Below are 21,641 nucleotides of genomic sequence, written 5' to 3'. Positions count from 1 at the left end.
GGACTCTCCCCACCAGCAGAAAAAAGGTTTCTCTCGATCCACCCCGGCCATTCCATGCAAAACCCTAAAGACCTCAAAATTCTCAGTGAATTTCTTCGGTTGCGACACTTTCTGAGTCATTGCGAATGACTTTCTGCAAAAATCAGCCTGATTGTCTAATTATACGATCTATAGTCCTGAAAACGCCGGAACACGAATAATGTGATTGCACCGTATTAAGTGCTCAGTGATTGTGATTACAATTAGTCTTCGGGTCAAAAGGCATTTAGCCGAAAGTTCTCGGTGTCTAAAAGAGCAAAGGGCTCATGGTGGAAACAGTAGAATCATAGAATGGTTCCAGCACAGAAGGAGGCCATTCGGCCCGTCGAGCCCGTGCCAGCTCTCTGCAAGAGCACTTCAGCTCGTCCCACTCCCCCGCCCTTTCCCCGTAGCCCTGCAATTTTTCTCCTTCAGGTACTTATCCAACTCCCTTTTGAAAGTCACGATTGAATCTGCCTCCACCACCCTCTCAGGCAGTGCATTCCAGATCCTAACCACTCGCTGAGTAAAAAAAGTTTTCCTCATGTCGCCTTTGGTTCTTCTGCCAATCACCTTAAATCTGTGTCCTCTGGTTCTCGACCCTTCCGCCAATGGGAACAGTTTCTCTCTACTCTGTCTAGACCCTTCATGATTTTGAGCACCTCTGTCAAATCTCCTCTCAGCCTCCTCTGCTCCAAGGAGTAGGGTGATTGTGAATTGCTGCATTCATCGTTCCCTCAAATAAAACATCAAGGGGGCGATTTTCCCACTGGAGGCGAGATGGAGGCGGGTTTCAGTTTGGGGGGGTTTGAAACCCGCCTCCACTGATAGTTTTTTAAAAATTGCGATTTTCCCCTGATTGGCCACTTGATTTCAGAGGTGTGGGGTGCCCTTGGCCAATTAGTGTATTGGGACTGAAACTCGCCTCTGTTGACATCACTTTTCCAGCCTGATTTTATGGATTCTTGCTGCCTTGGCTCACTCCACAGCATTTCTGCCTACACTGCACCACCTGCAACATATTCTGAGAAACGACTATGTCCAATTCCAAGCCAAGGGCCTCCCCGGGGCTCGTGGAGGAGGCGCTGCAAATGTTGTTTGAGGGGGTGAGAGGTAGCAGGGAGGTGCTCTTCCCCTCATCTGGGAGGAAGAGGCCTGCCAAAGAAACCCCTGTGGGTACAGCTGGCAAGGGATATAACCTCCAGATCTGTGTGCAGATTGGGAGAGTGTTTCTGTGTATTGATGAAATGCCATCCCTGTTGGAAAGCATTAAAATGATTTGAAGCCAAAATGTTGGCATTATGGCATCTGTTCTTTCGCCTTAGGCAGCTCCACATTGCGGGCTCCGCCAAACTTGCGTTGTCAGGTTGGTGGCCTGAGTGAAAGGAGGCCAGAGAGTCATGTCCATTGTCAATGATGTCCTAGGATGGAGCCAAGGACATGTGGCAACTTGGGCAACCTATGCAAATCTGGCCATGATAAGTTCATCCCTTGCATCCCAGGCAGCCATGTGCTCGCGTGCTGCCGCTGCCGCTGTTCAATACACCGGCGCTCTGACCTCCTCCTGCTCCTCCTCCTCCTCCAGATCCTCCTCCTGCTCCTCCTCCTCAGCCTCCTCCTCATCTGAGGTCCATGCAGAAAGAAAACGAATCGTTCCCATGCTGCTTGTAGATGCCTCCTTTGGGGAAGCACTCGCTGCAAGTGGGGAGAGGGTCGTCCAAGGAGGTCCCACAGTTGATGGAGTCAAGTTGCAGCACCTCTGACTTCAGAAGGCCTTCTAAAAGTTCTCAGAGACCTTTTAAAGCCAAGGTTTGGCACCTGCAAGTAATCCTTGCTGAAATAAACAATGTCTTGTTAGACCTGCAGCAGTGCGGAGGCCACCCACGAGTCAACCCGCCAGGTTTACCTGGCGAGGTTTAGGAGGTGCGTGGAGCACACCGAAATCATCGAAAAATCACGAGGGCCTCTCAGAATAGGCTTAGAGAGGCCCTTAACGAGCATTTAATGATCACAAGTATCGCTATGGCCAGCTGGAGGCGGGACCGTATCCCGACCTCCAAAACCGGCACCGGCAAAATCCCGCGGAGGCAGGTTGGAGGCGGGTTCCGAACCCGCCCTCATTGTTTCTGACTTTCCCACCTTTCCCGCCTCCAAACCCGCCTCCTCCCACAGCAGAAAATAACCCCCCCCAAATTTTCAATGCTGGAAAATATTTTCTGTTAAGATTCACACGCTTGAAAAATAATTACAACCAGCCATGCTATTTCGGGTTATTAAAACGTGTCAGCAGATCTCCTGTGGCATTGCTCATCCGCAGTCCGCAGCTCGGTCCCGATGTACGGTTGCAACCTGGCCTGTGCCTTTCAGGCCAGTGCTTTAAATAGGCAAACATAGAAACATAGAAGATAGGAGCAGGAGTAGGCCATTCGGCCCCTCGAGCCTGCTCCGCCATTCAATGAGATCATGGCTGATCATCCAAATTCAGTACCCGGTCCCTGCCTTCTCCCCATATCCCTTGATCCCTTTAGCTTTAAGAAATATATCCAACTCCTTCTTGAATATATTTAATGAATTGGCCTCAACTGCCTTGTGTGGTAGAGAATTCCACAGGTTCACCACTCTCTGGGTGAAGAAATTCCTCCTCATCTCTGTCCTAAATGGCTTACCCCTTATCCTTAGACTGTGACTCCTGGTTCTGGACTCCCCCGCCATCGGGAACATCCTTCCTGCATCTAGTCTGTCCAGTCCTGTTAGAATTTTATCAGTTTCAATGAGATAAAATCCCGGTCATCTTAGTTATGAGTAAACTGCTCAAGTCAGGCAGAAGGCAGTTTTTTAACGGATGTAAATTTCAGGCTGTGGATTAATTTCCGACTTTCTTTAAGATTGATTTGCCCCGTAACAAAGTGCGACGCCCAGGGCGTGACGCCTGGAATGTGACGGAAGTGCCCCGAGATACAAGACTTTTACAGGTAAATAGGCAAATAGTAAAGACACACAATAAGAAGAAAATAAAATGCGTTGTGAATTATTGTAGCACAATGACTGGGATTGCAGTTAATTTCATGGCGTTCAACATTAATAATGCAGGTGATCTATGGGGGATCCACGAGTCTACATAACAAACCGTTACACACGAGTAAATGTGTGTATTTAATGTGGTTTGACAGCCCACTCTCCATTCTCGAAACAGGGACAGTGATAGGACCCCTCAACCGGGGTAACTACAAAAGGTCCAGAGTGGATCCAGTCCCCCGTCACCGGTCACATTGGTCGGTCAGTCAGGTACTGAACTCCCGGCCTAACGCACGCTGGTTCTGCGCGACTGGTCTCAGTGGATCTTCCCCGCCATCGGCGCAGTCAGGGGCGGCACTAGGGTCCACGCGACCTGTGCTTTCCGCAGTCAGGGGCGGCACTAGGGTCCGTGTGACCTGTGCATTCGCGCAGTCAGGGGCGGCACTAGGGTCCGTGTGACCTGTGCATTCGCGCAGTCAGGGGCGGCACTAGGGTCCGTGCGACCTGTGCTTTCCGCAGTCAGGGGCGGCACTAGGGTCCGTGTGACCTGTGCATTCGCGCAGTCAGGGGCGGCACTAGGGTCCGTGTGACCTGTGCATTCGCGCAGTCAGGGGCGGCACTAGGGTCCGTGCGACCTGTGCTTTCCGCAGTCAGGGGCGGCACTAGGGTCCGTGCGACCTGTGCTTTCCGCAGTCAGGGGCGGCACTAGGGTCCATGTGACCTGTGCATTCGCGCAGTCAGGGGCGGCATGGTGGCATAGTGGTTAGCACTGTTGCCTCACAGCGCCAGGGACCCGGGTTTGAATCCGGCCTCGGGTGACTGTCTGTGTGGAGTTTGCACATTCTCCCTGTGTCTGCGTGGGTTTCCTCCAGTTGCTCCGGTTTCCTCCCACAGTCCAAAGATGTGTGGGTTAGGATGATTGGCTATGATAAATTGACCCTTAGTGTTAGGGGGGATTAAATACGTGGGGTTACGGGGATAGGGTGGGATATGTGTTGGTGCAGGCTCGATGGGCCGAAATGGCCTCTATCTGCACTGTGGGGTTTCTGTGATTCTGTGATAGGGTCCGTGCAATCCGTGCATTCGCGCAGTCAGGGGCGGCACTAGGGTCCACGCGACCCATGCATTCACGCAGTCAGGGGCGGCACTAGGGTCCGTGCGACCTGTGCATTCGCGCAGTCAGGGGCGGCACTAGGGTCCGTGCGACCTGTGCATTCGCGCAGTCAGGGGCGGCACTAGGGTCCGTGCGACCTGTGCATTCGCGCAGTCAGGGGCGGCACTAGGGCCCACGTGACCTGTGCATTCGCGCAGTCAGGGGCGGCACTAGGGTCCGTGCGACCTGTGCATTCGCGCAGTCAGGGGCGGCACTAGGGTCCACGCGACCTGTGCATTCGCGCAGTCAGGGGCGGCACTAGGGTCCGTGCGACCTGTGCATTCGCGCAGTCAGGGGCGGCACTAGGGTCCGTGCGACCTGTGCATTCGCGCAGTCAGGGGCGGCACTAGGGCCCACGTGACCTGTGCATTCGCGCAGTCAGGGGCGGCACTAGGGTCCGTGCGACCTGTGCATTCGCGCAGTCAGGGGCGGCACTAGGGTCCACGTGACCTGTGCATTCGCGCAGTCAGGGGGTGCTAGGAGCCGTACAATTGCGCAGTCAGGGGGCGGAGCTAGGGTCGACAGTGCGGCACTCCCTCAGCACTGCACTGGGCGTGCCAGCCTGGATTATGTGCTCAAGTCTCTGGGGTGGGACTTGAACCCACAACCTTCTGACTCAGAGGCGAGAGAGAGTGCTGCCCACTGAGCCACGGCTGGCACTCACAATTGCCTCCTTCTGTGCTGTATATTTCTATGGCTCCGTGGTTCTGACATTTCCTCCAATGTAATTCGCTGCTATATAAAAACAAGTTCTTTCTTGCATTAAGTCCAAGCACATTAAGCATTTATACAAGAAGAGCACCAATTGTACTTCCTATCCTAATATGTCAGTATGTGCCCCGTGTGTTTTTTGCACTTACCACTATGACGGATTCGATCTTCCAGCAATTCACTTTGTTGGCAAGGAATTTTCCTGCTGAATATCTGGGCGGAGCGGAGGAACATAGCTTCGACAGCAGAACCTTTCAGCAAGGCAATCTGATCCTCATGGTCCAGCATCTGAAAACCTGCGGAGAGAGCAGAGCCAGCGTTACCCACACCACCTTTGGCCGCCTTTGGAACTCCCTTATTGCAATATTTCAGAGAGCGAGTGGTCACTCTATGGAACAGGCCCCCTCGGGAGACGGGGGAAGCAGTTAGTGTTGATTCATTCCAATGCAAATGAGAGAGATTTCTTTCAGAAAATAATATTTTGGGGTCCAGTACCTGAGTAATTGGAGACATGACGTGTGGGGAGTGCAGCGAGCTCGGGAGGAACAGGTGACTTTGGACCTCTGGTTCCTAAAGCTCTCCACCACTGGGGGTTTTCCTCACCTCATGTCTGGGTCTGTTGTAGACTCATTGATCGAGATTGATCGCTGTGATTGGTCAACAACTCCATTATCGTTGGAGGGTAGAAGGTGAAGATGGACACAGCATTCCCCAACCAATAGGAAGTCGCTTACTGACCTGCTCCTCAGCCTCTGCCTGTGCTGCTCCGCACTCGGCCTCTAGAACATGAGCAAGCGATGGCAGCTTCACTCAACTTCTCCTCCCTTCCTCAGCTCTGGGTGAAAAGCTCTTGGTTTCTGCCAATATTTCCCCTCATCGTATTCAAGAACTCATCATATCGAGAACAAGGGCCCAACAGGCTCACAGATGTCCTTTAGGGAAGGAAACTTGCTGTCCTTACCTGGTCTGGGCCTGTATGTGACACCAGTCCTACAATAACGTGGTTGACTCTTAACTGCCCTCTGAAGTGACCCAGCAAACCCCTCAGTTGTATCAAAACCGCTACAAAGAAGAAGTCCCACCGCCACTTTCTCATGGACAACTAGGGGTGGACAACAAATGAGGTCTTGCCAGCGATGCCCACATCCCAAGAATGAATAGAACTGACGAACCGAGTCACTTACCAGGCAGTTTTTTTGTGAATTCTACAAGTACTTGGACGTGGCTCGTGGCTGTCTCCGTCAGGAGCAGGAAGTTTTCCTCGGCACTACATCGCTGCTGTAGCTGCAGAAACACCAAGAGCCGTCAACACCACTGCCGGTTCCAATATTACTTCTATTATACGCAGGATGGTGAAGAAACCCCAGGGCGGTCAAATATATACTTTTAAAAATTGGACTTCTGAACATATTGAAGCATGTGTCAGAGATAGGGATCTAACTCTATAGGCCCACTCTGTGCTCACACCGGGAGTGGGGATAGGGATCTAACTCTATAGGCCCGCTCTGTACCCACACTGGGAGTGGGGATAGGGATCTAACTCTATAGGCCCACTCTGTGCCCACACTGGGAGTGGGGATAGGGATCTAACTCTATAGGCCCACTCTGTGCCCACACTGGGAGTGGGGATAGGGATCTAACTCTATAGGCCCACTCTGTGCCCATGCTGGGAGTGGGGATAGGGATCTAACTCTATAGGCCCACTCTGTGCCCACGCTGGGAGTGGGGATAGGGATCTAACTCTATAGGCCCGCTCTGTACCCATGCTGGGAGTGGGGATAGGGATCTAACTCTATAGGCCCGCTCTGTACCCACGCTGGGAGTGGGGATAGGGATCTAACTCTATAGGCCCGCTCTGTACCCATGCTGGGAGTGGGGATAGGGATCTAACTCTATAGGCCCACTCTGTGCCCACACTGGGAGTGGGGATAGGGATCTAACTCTATAGGCCCACTCTGTGCCCATGCTGGGAGTGGGGATAGGGATCTAACTCTATAGGCCCACTCTGTGCCCACGCTGGGAGTGGGGATAGGGATCTAACTCTATAGGCCCACTCTGTGCCCACACTGATCAAATCAAATCAAAATCAAATCAACTTTTATTGTCATTGTTAGTGCACAAGTGCAGTACAACGAAATGTAGGCTTGCGGCTCCCGAGAGTGTACATTTAGATTAAGACATTTAAACATTCAACATACATTTGGCTTGTAATACATTAACATAAACATAACCTCTCTGTGACCCACTCTGTGACCCACGCTCCCAACTTCACTGCAACAAGTGACTGCACTAAAGTGAGGTCACTCAAGCAGGAACAGAGCGCGTTGATAACTCTTAATACTCCAGTACAATGCTGTTATTGGGTTGTTAAGAAAGAAAGACAGACTCGTATTTCTCCAGCGCCTTTCATGACCTCAGGACGTCCCAAAGCGCTTCACAGCCAATGAAGTACTTTTTGAAGTGTGGTCACTGTTGTAATGCAGGAAATGCATCTTACATTTTGAAATGTTCGGGCACTTGAAAATAAAATGGAGCATGGGTAAAAATACAAGTGACCTGAAGGTGCAGGAGTAGCCTGGGATCGCGCTCACCGGTGCCCTCCAACACTGACCCCCCACCTCCCCATGGAGTTTGTGGGGTCTGTGGGAGGTGCACCTCATTTGCAAGGGGGCAGGTGCGTACAAGTACCACCACAGGTGCATTTTAGGCATCTGCCTGCCCTGTGCCAGTAGAAATTTGGTCAGATCGTCGCCCGTAGAGGAAGAGGTGTTGCCCAGGCTCGTCTCCCTGCCCTTTCCCCCTCCCCCGAGCTCGGCACTGCACTAGTCAGCCCCCCGCCCCCCCCCTCCCCAAGAGTCCAGGACATTCGTCAGGACTGGACGCCAATGGTGGGGCCCATGTGTGTCCTTGTTTGGTGGGGCCTGTACACCTCATCTCAGTGCTGGTTGTGGGAGCTTGCTGTGCGCAGATTGGCTGCTGCATTGGCCTACACAACAACAGTGGCTACACTTCAAAAGTAGTTCATTGGATGTAAAGTGTTCGGGTCGTCCTGAGGATGTGATAAGTTGCTATATAAATGCAAGTTTGTCACTTCACTGAAGTATTGAGGTTCGAGTTTCCGTCTTTCGGACAAGACAAGAAAGAAAAGCTTCGTCAGTTGGTTACTGAGAGAAGTTTAAGGCCTTCTCCAGGGTCCTGGCCAATGTTCTTCCCTCAACCCAAACCGCCCGCCAAAAAGCAATCCTTTGGTCAGCTGGTCATTTGCTGTTTGTGTGAACTTTGCTCCACAAAAGTACTTCATTGGCTGTGAAGCGCTTTGAGACGTCCAGTGGTGGTGAAAGGCGCTACAGAAATGCAAGTCTTACTTGTTTAAGCTGGTTGGCAAATTGGTCGACACAACAAAAAGCGAGTACACTTCAAAAAGAATCAAAGACCAATTCATTGGCTTTTGGGACGCCCGGAGGACGTGAAAGGCGCTCAATAAATGCAGGTTCTTTCTTTCAATACTTACGAGTTTCTTGGTCACCTCTTGAGGGACACGATACTTGGAGAACGCATTGAGGATGTGCCCCAGGAGATCTTGTTGCTTCTGTGTGAACTCTATTTTCTGCTGGGGTGACAGAAACAGGGATACAAGATCAAGACCTCAACTCAAACCTTAAACAAAGAATCATTTAGGTTTGTCCGGACAATTGACCTGTAACGTTATTACAGCGTAAATTCTGTGCTTAGTAATATGAGTAATTGGAGACGTGCCGTGTGGGGAGTGTAGTGAGCTCGGGAGGAACGGGTGACTTTGGACCTCTGGTTCCTAAAGCTCTCCCCCACTGGGGGTTTTCCTCCTCGTGTCTGGGTCTGTTGTAGATTCATTGATAGAGATTGATCGCTGTGATTAGTCAACAACTCATTATCATTGGATCATGTGACTCCCAGGCTGGGAGAAGGTGAACTAGAGGGACCTCGGTCTTTTACATTTAGCTATTCCTATCCTCCTCGTTCATTTGGTTTAAAAGGACTGTGTGTGATAAAATTATGCCTTGTTTATAACGGTAGTTAAAAATGTCACACAAAGGGTGGTAGAAGTGTGGAACTCTCTCCCTCAAAAAGCAATGGATGCGAGCTCAATTAATAATTTTAACTATCAGAGCGATAGATCCTTGCTGGACGAGAGTATAAAGGGATGTGGAGCCAAGGGAGGGGAGATAGTTTAAGATACGGATCAGCCCTGATCTCATTGAATGGTGGAACAGGCTGGAGGGGCTGAATGGCCTCCTGCTGGTTCTACGTCCAATGAATAAGTCAAAATGTATCCATTTGGGAAAATGGCACGAATACAACCCGGGTGTCAATAAAGTCAGGGCAGGAGTTAAATCCTGGGACCATAACGACAGGAGACGGAGACAGGACGGGATGGAGACGGGACGGCCTGCGGCTGGTCATCACCGAGTGACGGTTAAATAACCCGGCTGTTCCCAGCTATGGCCTCCAGCTGCCAGATTCCTGCTCCCGCCCACCGGCCAGGTGTCGGGCATGGGGGACTCCAGGAACATTAACTACAATGAGGCGCGCATCGTTCTAATAGTTCGAGACTTCATCTCCCCGAACTCTCCGGGAGTATGGCCCCCGCTTTGGGGATCGCGCTCACCACACCCCCATCCCCCCTACCCCACACCCGCTCCACCACACCCCCCCACACCCCCCACCCACCCCACCTCCACCCACCCCACACCCCCACACCCCCCCACCCACGCACACACACCCCCGCACACCCCCCACCCCCACACATCCCCTCCCCACCCACCCCACCCCCCACACACCCCCACACCCCCACCCCACCACACAACCCACACCCCTACCCAACCCCACCCCGCCCCACCACACACCCCCACACCCCCCACCCCCCCACCTCCACCCACCCCACACCCCCACACCCCCCCACCCACGCACACACCCCCCCGCACACCCCCCACCCCCACACATCCCCTCCCCACCCACCCCACCCCCCCACACACCCCCACACCCCCACCCCACCACACAACCCACACCCCTACCCAACCCCACCCTGCCCACACCCCAGCCCCCCCACACCCCACCCATATGCTCCCCCGCAACCCCCCCCCACAGACCCACACGCCCCCACCACTTTCTAAAAATCAGAACCATTGCATATTTTTAACACTCGCTTGGGAAAATATAATCTGAATGTCGTGTTAAAAAATAGAAACGGTGAATATTTGTGACATGAATCAGTCACGGGTGACGCTGTCCAGGGAGAGTATAAATACTCGGGCACGGGCCCAGCTTGCGCAGGACATTCTTAACAGGAACTAGTGAAGGACACAGCTAGACCTCCATGTTGTAAAACAGTTGATTAAAGCTTTGTTTAACGCTTAGACCAAGTGCCTAGTAGTTTTCTTACGTCAATTTGTACTTTGTTGTATCTTGTTGTGGAAGTCACTTGTTTGGAATCCACTCCGTCTACAGCCTCTCTGCTCGGCTGGTCTGAAGGCAGCGTTGGGTTTTTCCTCAGTCGCTTTGATTTACACTGAATTTCTGTTAATAAACCTGGAAGCACAGAATGGTATTCCTGGATTACACCGTCTCACTTCAAAGTTTTACCGGAGTGATTTGATGCTCCCAGTGCCGTAGCAGACGCCCCCCCCACCCCGCCCCCCCACACCCTGTCCCCTGCTCCATTCGGCAATGCCTCGATTTCAAAATTCTCATCCTTGTTTTCAAATCCCTCCATGGCCTCTTCGTCCCCCCCCCACATCTCTGTAATCTCCTCCAGCCCCACAACCGCTCCCCCCTCCCGCCCTGAGATCTCCGCGCTCCTCTAATTCTGCCCTCTTGAGCATCTCTGATTTTAATTGTTCCACCATTGGTGGCCGTTCCTTCAGCTGCCTGGGCCCTAAGCTCTGGAATTCCCTGCCTAAACCTCACCGCCTCGCTATCTCTCTCTCCTCCTTTAAGACGCTCCTTAAAACCTCCCTCTTTGACCAAGCTTTTGGTCACCTGTCCTAGTTTCTCCTCATGTGGCTCGGTGTCAACTTTTGTTCAATAATCAGTCCTGTGAAACGCCTTGGGACGTTTTACTAGGTTAACGGCGCTATATAATTGCAAGTCGTTGTTAAAAATGGGCCGCGCCGCCCGAAGCCCCGCCTCTGGATCAGTGAGCTGCCAATAAGAGGAGCGTTCCGCACCTCATGCAAATGAGGCCTGACCAGGGAGGAGTTCGAATCCCTCACCTACTCCTGCAGGAGGGCACGGCCCTCGCCCGGTTCACACTCGAATCGGAATCTGCTCCCGACACTTGTTGGGCTAAAGTTCCCACAATATCCACACCCGTTTGTTTAAACCTGTCAATTAGGTGAGACCGTGAGATAACAACGTCAACGTGTATTTATATAGCGCCTTTAACGTAGTAAAACATCCCAAGGTGCTTCACAGGAGCGATTATCAAACAAAATTGACACCGAGCCACATAAGGAGATATTAGGGCCGATGTTGTTCAAAGAGGTCGGTTTTAAGGTGTGTCTTAAAGGAGGGGAGAGAGGCGAAGAGGTTTAGGGAGGGAATTCCAGAGCTTAGGGCCCAGGTAGCTGAAGACACGGCCGCCAATGGTGGGGCGATTAAAATCGGGGATGCGCAAGAGGGCAGAATTGGAGGAGCGCAGAGATCTCGGGGGGTTGTGGGGCTGGAGGAGGTTACAGAGATGGGGGGGCGAGGACACGGGGGGATTTGAAAACAAGGATGAGAATTTTAAAATTGAGGCATTGCTGGAACAGGAGCCAATGTAGGTCAGCGAGCACAGGGGGTGATGGGTGAACGGGACTCGGTGCGAGTTAGGACACGGGGCAGCAGAGTTTCAGATGAGCTGAAGTTTACGGAGGGTGGGAGGTGGGAGGTTGGCCAGGGGAGCGTTGGAATAGTCGAGTCTTTACAATATTTATAAATAACAGTGATGTTCAATTCATGAGCAACTTGAGCAGCCCAATTAGGAGCTCAGTGTTTCCATTGCACGGTGTCCTGGAATAGCACAGTCTCGCTCACTGTGATCTGACACGGGCTTTACTTTAACCCTGCATCAGCTGGGGCTCAATGAGTAGCAGCCTCGCCTCTGAGTCCGCTGGTTGTGGATTCCAGGCCCACTCCAGAAACTTGAGCACAAAATCCCAGGCTGACATGCCCAATGCAGTGCTGAGGGAGGGCCCCACTGTCAGAGGGGCAGTTCTGAGGGAACGCCGCACTGTCAGAGGGGCAGTTCTGAGGGAACGCCGCACTGTCAGAGGGGCGGTACTGAGGGAGCGTCGCACTGTCGGAGAGTCAGTGCTGAGGGAGGGCCGCACTGTCGAGGGGCAGTACTGAGGGAGTGCTGCACTGTTGGAGGGGCAGTACTGAGGGAGCGCCGCACTGTCGAGGGGCAGTACTGAGGGAGTGCTGCACTGTTGGAGGGGCAGCACTGAGGGAGCGCTGCACTGTCGGAGGGGCAGTACTGAGGGAGCACCGCACTGTCAAAGGGGCAGTACTGAGTGAGCGCCGCACTGTCGGAGGGGCAGTACTGAGGGAGTGTTGCACTGTCAGAGGGGCAGCACTGAGTGAGCGCCGCACTGTCGGAGGGGCAGTACTGAGGGAGTGCTGCACTGTTGGAGGGGCAGTACTGAGGGAGCGCCGCACTGTCGGAGGGGCAGTACTGAGGGAGTGCTGCACTGTCGGTGGGGCAGTACTGAGGGAGCGCCCCACTGTCAGAGGGGCAGTACTGAGGGAGTGCTGCACTGTCGGTGGGGCAGTACTGAGGGAGCGCCCCACTGTCAGAGGGGCAGTACTGAGGGAGTGCTGCACTGTCGGTGGGGCAGTACTGAGGGAGCGCTGCACTGTCGGACGGGCGGTACTGAGGGAGCGCCGCACTGTCGGACGGGCGGTACTGAGGGAGCGCTGCACTGTCGGACGGGCGGTACTGAGGGAGCGCCGCACTGTCGGACGGGCGGTACTGAGGGAGCGCTGCACTGTCGGACGGGCGGTACTGAGGGAGTGCTGCACTCTCGGAGCTGCCGTCTTTCGGATGAGAAGTTAAACCTAGCCCCTGTCTGCTCTCTCAGGTGGACATAAAAGATCCCACGGCCACTATTTCGAAGAAGAGCAGGGGAGTTCTCCCCGGTGTCCTGGGCCAATATTTATCCCTCAATCAACATCACAAAAACAGAATCTCTGGTGATTATCACATTGGCTGCCGTGTTTCCTACATTACAACAGTGACTACACTTCAAAAAGTACATCATTGGCTGTGAAGCGCTTTGGGATGTCCGGTGGTTGTAAAAGGTGCTATAGAAATGCAAGTCCTTCTTTCTTTCTGCTTGCATCAAGCTTCCACCGCCTGCTGGGAGTGCAACGAAGGTTCACCAGACTGATTCTTGGGATGGGGGGATTGTCCTATGAGGAGAGATTGAGTAGATTAGGCCTATATTCTCTAGAGTTTAGAAGAATGAGAGGTGATCTCATTGAAACATACAAAATTCTTACAGGGCTTGACAGGGTAGATGCAGGGAGGATGTTTCCCCCTGGCTGGGGAGTCTCGAACCAGGGGTCACAGTCTCAGGATAAGGGGTCGGCCATTTAGGACTGAGATGAGGAGAAATTTCTTCACTCAGAGGGTTGTGAATCTTTGGAATTCTCTACCCCAGAGGGCTGTGGAGGCTCAGTCGTTGAGTATATTCAAGACAGAGATCGATAGATTTTTTAATATTAAGGGAATCAAGGGATATGGGGATAGTGCAGGAAAGTGGAGATGAGGTAGAAGGTCAGCCATGATCTTATTGAATGGCGGAGCAGGCTCGAGGGGCCGAATGGCCGACTCCTGCTCCTATTCCTTTTGTTTTTAAGTTCTTATGACTGATCTTTAAACCTTGCTGGAAATGAAATCTTGACTCTACCACACTTTCACCAAAATGTCACTTCAGAACAATGGGGGGAAGGATGTCCCCGTCATTGCTTTCAATTCTAGGTTCTACTTTGCTTGTCTAACAGTACGACGTAACACTGATATTTGATGCAGAAGTGATTTAATCAACCTGGACCCACCCTGTGATAATGTGGTGTCGGAGGGGCAGTACTGAGGGAGCGCTGCACTGTCGGAGGGGCAGTACTGAGGGAGCGCTGCACTGTCGGAGGGGCAATACTGAGGGACTGCTGCACTGTCGGAGGGGCAGTACTGAGGGAGCGCTGCACTGTCGGAGGGGCAGTACTGAGGGAGTGCTGCACTGTCGGAGGGTCATTACTGAGGGAGTGCCGCACTGTCGGCGGGGCAGTGCTGAGGGAGTGCTGCACTGTCAGAGGGGCAGTACTGAGGGAGCACTGCACTGTCAGAGGGGCAGTACTGAGGGAGCGCTGCACTGTCCGAGGGGCAGCACTGAGGGAGCGCTGCACTGTCGGAGGGGCAGTACTGAGGGAGTGCTGCACTGTCAGAGGGGCAGTACCGAGGGAGCGCCGCACTGTCGGAGGGGCAGTACTGAGAGAGCGCTGCACTGTCAGAGGGGCAGTACTGAGGGAGTGCCGCACTGTCGGTGGGGCAGTACTGAGGGAGCACTGCACTGTCAGAGGGGCAGTACTGAGGGAGCGCTGCACTGTCAGAGGGGCAGTACTGAGGGAGCGCTGCACTGTCCGAGGGGCAGTACTGAGGGAGCGCTGCACTGTCCGAGGGGCAGCACTGAGGGAGCGCTGCACTGTCGGAGGGGCAGTACTGAGGGAGTGCTGCACTGTCAGAGGGGCAGTACCGAGGGAGCGCCGCACTGTCGGAGGGGCAGTACTGAGAGAGCGCTGCACTGTCAGAGGGGCAGTACTGAGGGAGCGCTGCACTGTCAGAGGGGCAGTACTGAGGGAGTGCTGCACTGTCCGAGGGGCAGCACTGAGGGAGCGCTGCACTGTCGGAGGGGCAGTACTGAGGGAGTGCTGCACTGTCAGAGGGGCAGTACCGAGGGAGCGCCGCACTGTCGGAGGGGCAGTACTGAGAGAGCGCTGCACTGTCAGAGGGGCAGTACTGAGGGAGTGCCGCACTGTCAGAGGGGCAGTACTGAGGGAGCGCTGCACTGTCGGAGGGGCAGTACTGAGGGAGTGCCGCACTGTCGGTGGGGCAGTGCTGAGGTATTTTTTTAATTGTCTCTGCTATCCTTCGAAATTGCAGATTCAGATTTACTGCAACCATCATTTTTATTACATGCTGTCATGGATAGCTTAGCCTGTGACAGGGAATTATAAGGTTTATCGTTGCAAAAATCATAATAGCGGACATTGAGCAATTAGCGCTGAGGTTTATAACTGACATCAGGCAGGGACAAGTGCTGATAGCGTGTCTCCCCTTGATAGACCTGCGCTGATTCCCTCACAGTGTGCAGATAGCCCAAAACACCAAAGGTGGTGACCTTTCTGAAAGTGCTGTTCACAGCCACCCTATCAGAATGCTGTAACCTTTCGATGGCATCTCTCCCGGTTTCCTATCTGTGGTTTGATTCTGAATCCCAAGTATAAAAGGCACAAACAGAACACTTCCTCTTTTATTTTTATTTTGCATGCAATCACAGAATGTGGACATACCGAGGAGGCAAAACCATTGAATCTATTCTCATTTCATGCTTAAAAAGGGCCTCTCAATAAGGAAATATAATTCATGAATTGGCGTTCAAAGAGTTGGTTTAGAGAAAGTTAAAACTATGTTTTAATATAGTAGGAATTATTTATTAGTGTGAGTTTTAAGCGGATCTATACCGCTTCAGGCAGTATCAAGACTTAATCAGTGAAGGGCATCAGTGAACCCATTGGCTCGCATGGATCAATGGGACGATGTTAACCCTACTCACTTAGCAGAAACCTGATGGGCGGGCAGTTACAATCGCCCTGGGATCTTACCTGTCCGAAAGCCGCCAGGATCGCAACATCTGCGATTTTAACCCACTCTCCTGAGCAGGCGGCAAGCACAGGCGCCTGGAGCCAACAGGGGTCCTTCTTTACACAGGCATGTTGCGGCCCGATGACATCATTGAGACCCGACTGTAATTTTAACTCAGGCCTGAGCGGGGAATCCACCTGGGGTTAAAATCGGGGCCCATTGCTGTGACCTCACGACCTTTATTTTCCTTCTCGGAATGTGGGCATTAACTTTTAAGGTAAAGAATATTGGGCAGAAATTAGTCTGGGCCTGTTCTCGTACAGAGAGGCCTGGGGGGGGAAATTCAGTTGTTTGCGCCTCCCGTTAGCGCCTTAAGAGGGCGCTAATGGGGCGCAAAGCCACTAGCGCCCGGGCGCGGCGATGTTTGCGCCACTCGCAAAATTAACTACATTTTGCGGCGGCGCTAAACACTACCACCACGATCTCCTGCGCCGGCAGATTGTGATGTCAGTCGAGTGCGCAACGCCCCGTTAGCGCCCCGGACCGGATATTGAGTGGCGCCCCCTGCCTTACCGCCTGCCGCTAGCAGCGACAGGTTGAGGGGAGCGTTTTGCTGTCAGAAAGGGACTGGGGGAGCGCTATTTAAAGGCGACCGCTTCCTGCCTTTTTTTGTCGGTGACATTTTTGCACCACGCATTCTGAGAGAGAGAGAGAGACTTCTGGAGAGATTCAACGCTGTGTGAAGGAGTTTTGAATACTGAGCAGCTCTTTGCAGGTTTATTTTGATTTGCCCTTCCTTGCTTCGCCAGCGCTCTGAGGTAGCGCCTCGCTCCTCGGCCTTTGCGCCATAAGACAGGTGTGAAGTGCCTGATTTAGCGCTCCAATCACCTCCAGGGGCGATAAAAGCCAAGTTTGCTGTCGGAGGCGATAATTAGCGCCAGGCGCTAAAGTTTGCGCACGGCCAATAACGGCGCCCCAAACGGGGCAATACCGAATTTTTTCCCCCTGAAATTCAGCTTTCACAACCTCAGCTCGTCTCGAAGCACTTTACAGCCAATGAAGTACTTTTGAAATGTAGTCACTGTTGTGATCTGGAACGCGCTGCCTGAAAGGGCGGTGGAAGCAGATTCAATAGTAACTTTCAAAAGGGGATTTGGATAAACACTTGAAGGGGAGAAAATTGCAGGGCTTTGGGGAAAGAGCAGGGGGAGTGGGACTAATTGGAGAGCTCTTTCAAAGAGCCGGCACAGGCACGATGGGCCGAATGGCCTCCTTCTGTGCTGTAAGATTCTCTGATAGTTTAAATATTTAACAATAGGTCGATTGGTCTTCTCATCCAGTAACACAGCCTGGTGGCCCATCATAAAATGTGAAGTTTGGCCAATTATTGCTTTTCGCATGACTTTCGCTCTGCAATTTGAAAGATTTAGACGTGGGTTTAATTTGAATTCATGTCAGAATCGCCTGAAATGCTCCTGCAGAGGCTGGTTTCCTCAATCCTGTACAAAGAGGGTTCTTGCATTGATTAATCAGCTCTTAGTGATGGCCCACCAAACCCTCAAATTTAAAATTCTCATCCTTGTGTTCAAATCCCTCCATGGCCTCGCTCCTCCCTATCTCTGTAACCCCCTCCAGCCCTACAGCTCTCCGAGATCTCTGCGCTCCTCCAATTCTGGCCTCTTGCACATCCCCGATTTTAATCGCTCCACCATTGGTGGTCGTGCCTTCAGCTGCCTGGGCCCTGAGCTCTGAAATTCCCTCCCTAAACCTCTCCGCCCCTCTCCCCTCCTTTAAGACTCTCCTTAAAACCTACCTCTTTGACCAAGCTTTTGGTCAGCTGTCCTAATAAGAACATAAGAAATAGGAGCAGGAGTTGGCCATTCGGCCCCTCGAGCCTGCTCCGCCATTCAATGAGATCATGGCTGATCTGATCTTGGCCTCAACTGCACTTTCCCGCTCTCTCCCCATGCCCCTTGACTCCCCTGTAGCTCAAATGTCTGTCCATCTCCGCCTTGAATATATTCAATGACTCCGCCTCCACAGCTCTCTGGGGTAATGAATTCCAAAGATTCACGATCCTCTGAGAGAAGAAATTCCTCCTCATCTCCATCTTAAATGGGTGACCCCTTATTCTGAAACTATGCCCCCTAGTTCTAGATTCCCCCACGAGGGGAAACATCCTCTCTGCATCTACCTTGTCAAGCCCACTCAGAATCTTATACGTTTCAATAAGATCCCCTCTCATTCTTCTAAACTCCAATTCTAATGTCTCCTTCTTTGGTTCAATGTCAATTTCTTTTGCCGGATGATTTCTCCGTGTAGCGCCTTGGGACGTTGAAGGCACTACATCAATGCAAGCTGTTGTTGGCCTGTGTAAGGGTGTTCCTTTGGGCAGATTTGGATTGTTGCGTTGAAGATGCGGAGATACTTACATTCGGCCAGCATCCCTACTTCCTTGCACTTCCTCAGGCGACACTCCTGACACTTCCGTCTCATGTACATGTCCATCTCACAGCTCCCGCCACTCTTACACTTGTACACCGCGTTCTTAGTGATGCTGCGACGGAAGAACCCTGGAGCGTGGTAAAAAGAGGAAACTAAGCAACGGGTCGCGCCGCTCACTCGTGCAACTTCACCCACATTTGTGTAAACTGAGCTTCACTAAAATAGAACAAGTTAATTATAAACGAGGCAGTCATTTTTGTGAAACTAAACACCCTTTTTTCTTAGAACAGGTGGACAGAGGATGGTTTTATCGTCCCACCCAACCCTTTGGTATTGCAGCACTGGAGTGTCACCTGGATTATGCGCTCACATCCCGGAATTGGGGCTTGATCCCAGGAACCTTCTGACTAGCTGAGCCAACTGTTTCTAAAATCCCTCTCCTAATTCTATATGAAAAAAATCCCTTACATTGATAAACTCCACAGGCAGTTTTGCTAGTACTTAATGAGACTCTTTGTGCTTCCTTAGTTTATGATATAAACCGACCGTCTATCATTAATGGGCCAGAACTTGCTGGAACAATACCGACGTGTCAAACAACACACAACAATTGCCAATGTGTAAATCAGCCAGCAAGTTCAGGGGGTCAAAAGATACGCCATGAGTTGCAAACCTCCAGAACCTGCTGGCCGATTTGTGCCGCTCCTCGAGTTTCATGAACTTACACATTAGTTACCCATCAAACACACCACAGAAAGGTAAGTCTAGTAATTAACAACGTGATAATTGTTAATGACTGCCCATCAACCTCTCTGGCCCAGAAAGTGAACAGCTGGAGCCCTGGGAACACTCTGGTGAGTCTGCGCTGCACTCCTTCAAAGGCCAATATATCCTGAAGTGGAGTATTTGAAATAAACACTCGACACCAGGTCTGCGTCCGAAGATTCAAGCAGTCTTTATTCGCACCGGTGGGGAGACAACCTGCTCTCTGTCTACCCAGGCTTCTCTCCAATGATACAAAGTTTTAAGCCGTCTCTTATACAAAATTTTGGTACGTAATTAGCCTTGTGCACGATCCATCTTAACAATTTGATTGGGTTTCGCCCCGAGTGCACATTCACTGATTGGTTGCCTATGCCGCATTACATTAAGGTACTGCTTTCATTACCGGAAAAGTATATGTCCGTTATCACCGCAAACTGTTGTTGCAACTATGACCTTTGTTCATAGCAGATGGGGTTTCATTAACATTGTACTTCTGACTCATTGTCCTCCTTTCCTGCCCCTCTAGGACATTTTACTTCCAACTCATTGTTCTACTTTCCTGCCAGAGCAGAACTTACATCCTCTAGGCCTCTTATGGTTCCACATCCGGCTATTTGCAATTGTCTCCAAGTAACACAGCTTGCAGTAGTTAATCATTCTAACACTACTGCAAAATCAACATGTTATTCTGTTGTTATTCTTTAGTGTTATCTCAACTGCCAGTTCAGCAACTTAGGAAAAGCTTACTACTGCAAAGGCCTATTAGCTCATTCGATTCCCATTCTTAACCCTTTAATTATAGTAGAGCTCGAAAGCCCCACTTCAATCCTCTGCGGTGCGGTGCCCACAACTTGTAGACAGTGCGGAATAATACATGAAAGATGAAAGCAAGGTTTCTGGTCACCTCCCAAGGATCCAATGCTCTTGTGTTGTCGTGTCTCAGCTTTCATTGAGTTAATGCTCAGAGAAAACTCCGGCATTTAAATTTTTAATGTCCACTGTGCTCTCATATTTTAAATCTAGTTAAGACGGGTTGAAAATGACTTTGATAGAAGCGCCCTGATCGTGTGCAGAGCCTGGTGAGTTGCTAATAGTGTGGTGAGCATTAAAAATTAAAACCAGCATTGGTTACGTTTGACTGAAACGAGTGATGTGATAAATAAAGTACAAAGCAGCAAAGTTTCATTGTTGTTGTGAGGTTGAGGTTAAGGGGAACATGAACCCCCTACTCTACTGGACTGGGGGAGTGCTTGATGCAGACACTGGATGCCTCAGTAGAGAAAAATTCCATTCCTCCCATTCCCGTCACTCACAGTGACAAAATACACACACAAAAAAAATAATAGTCTCTGGCATTTTCAGTCCGATTGGGCTTCCCCAGGAAGGACTGCGCTGGTCTGAAAATCGCAACCATTCATTTAAACAAGCAGAAAATTAAGAGCTAGAATCAAACAGTGCAGAAGGAGGCCATTCGGCCCATCGTGCCTATGCCGGCTCTTTGAAAGAGCTCTCCAATTAGCCCCTGTTCTTTCTCCACAGTCCTGCAAATTTTTCCCCTTCGAGTATTTCTCCAATTCCCTTTTGAAAGTTACTATTGAATCTGCTTCCACCGCCCTTTCAGGCAGCGCGTTCCAGATCACAACAACTCGCTGCGTAAAATATTTCTCGTCATCTCCCCCCTAGATTTTTGTCAATTATGTCCTCTGGTGACCGACCCTCCTTCCACTGGCAACAATTTCTCCCTATTTACTCTATCAAAGCCCTTCATAATTTTTAACGCCTCTATTAAATCTCCCCTTAACCTTCTCTGCTCTAAGAAGAACAACCCCAGCTTCTCCTGTCTCTCCATGTAACTGAAGTCCTTCATCCCTGGAACCATTCTAGTAAATCTCCTCTGCACCCTCTCCAAGGCCTTCGATTTCCCAAACCAGCATTCCCCGCCAGCTCCATTCGTCATTGGCACCCACCCATCGGACAATCACTCTCGAGGCACTTGAGGGAAATAAACTTGCAGGGCTACGGGGATGGAGCGGGGGAGTGGGACTGACTGGATTGCTCTACAGTGAGCCGGCATGGACTCGATGGGCCGAATGGCCTCCTTCTGTGCCATTATGACTCTATGGGGGAAAAATTTGGAAGCTTTGCACCTCCCTAAGAGGGCGCTAACGGGGCGCAAAGTAACTAGCGCCCGGGCGTGGCGCCGCCAACGCCTCCCATGAAATTCAGTGGGAGGTTAGCGGCGGCAGTAACCGTTAGAGCCCCGTGGCACTGCGCCACCAGCGATGATGTCATGGCCGTGTGCAGCGCCCCGCTCGCGCTCCGGCCGCGATCTTCAATAGCGCCCCTGACTTACCGCAAAGAGTCATGGGGGGAGAAATTCGGTATCGCCCCACTTGGGGTGCAATTATTGGCCGGGCGCAAAGTTTAGCTCCTGGTGCTAATTATTGCCTCCGACTGCAAACTTGGCTTCTGGAGGTGATTGGAGCGCTAAATCAGGTGCTTCACACCTCTCTTAAGGCACTAATGCTGAGGAGCGAGGCGCTACCTCAGAGTGCTGGCGAAGCTCAGGTGATGTTAGTCAGCAATGGAACACAGACACACTGGCGCCGGCCAGTTCTTAAAGGGGAGGGTCGATCTTGCTCTCCATCCACACCC

At 51.7% G+C, this 21,641-nt stretch overlaps 1 protein-coding gene across 6 annotated transcripts in view; it reads right to left on the bottom strand.

Annotated features, from left to right (window-relative positions):
• nr1h4 (nuclear receptor subfamily 1, group H, member 4) overlaps nt 1-21,641 on the bottom strand; it is a 149,952-nt gene that overhangs the window by 34,344 nt on the left and 93,967 nt on the right. For 5 of the 6 annotated variants that reach the window (XM_086009646.1, XM_086009648.1, XM_086009647.1 and 2 more), the window contains 5 exons: nt 18,209-18,349; nt 10,317-10,462; nt 8,409-8,507; nt 6,082-6,181; nt 5,047-5,193 (listed from right to left, as the gene is read on the bottom strand). In XM_086009646.1, coding sequence (XP_085865772.1) covers nt 5,047-5,193; nt 6,082-6,181; nt 8,409-8,507; nt 10,317-10,462; nt 18,209-18,349 — 633 coding nt within the window. The remainder of the gene's footprint in view (nt 1-5,046; nt 5,194-6,081; nt 6,182-8,408; nt 8,508-10,316; nt 10,463-18,208; nt 18,350-21,641) is intronic. The other variant, XM_086009651.1, reaches the window with a different exon arrangement.

The sequence above is a fragment of the Somniosus microcephalus genome, chromosome 16 (assembly GCF_052327205.1).
Source record: "Somniosus microcephalus isolate GS21.2 chromosome 16, FLI_Smic_1.0, whole genome shotgun sequence".
Lineage (NCBI taxonomy): Eukaryota > Metazoa > Chordata > Chondrichthyes > Squaliformes > Somniosidae > Somniosus > Somniosus microcephalus.
The sequence above is the reverse complement of the archived record's forward strand: the minus strand, read 5'-3'. Positions and strand labels throughout refer to the sequence as shown.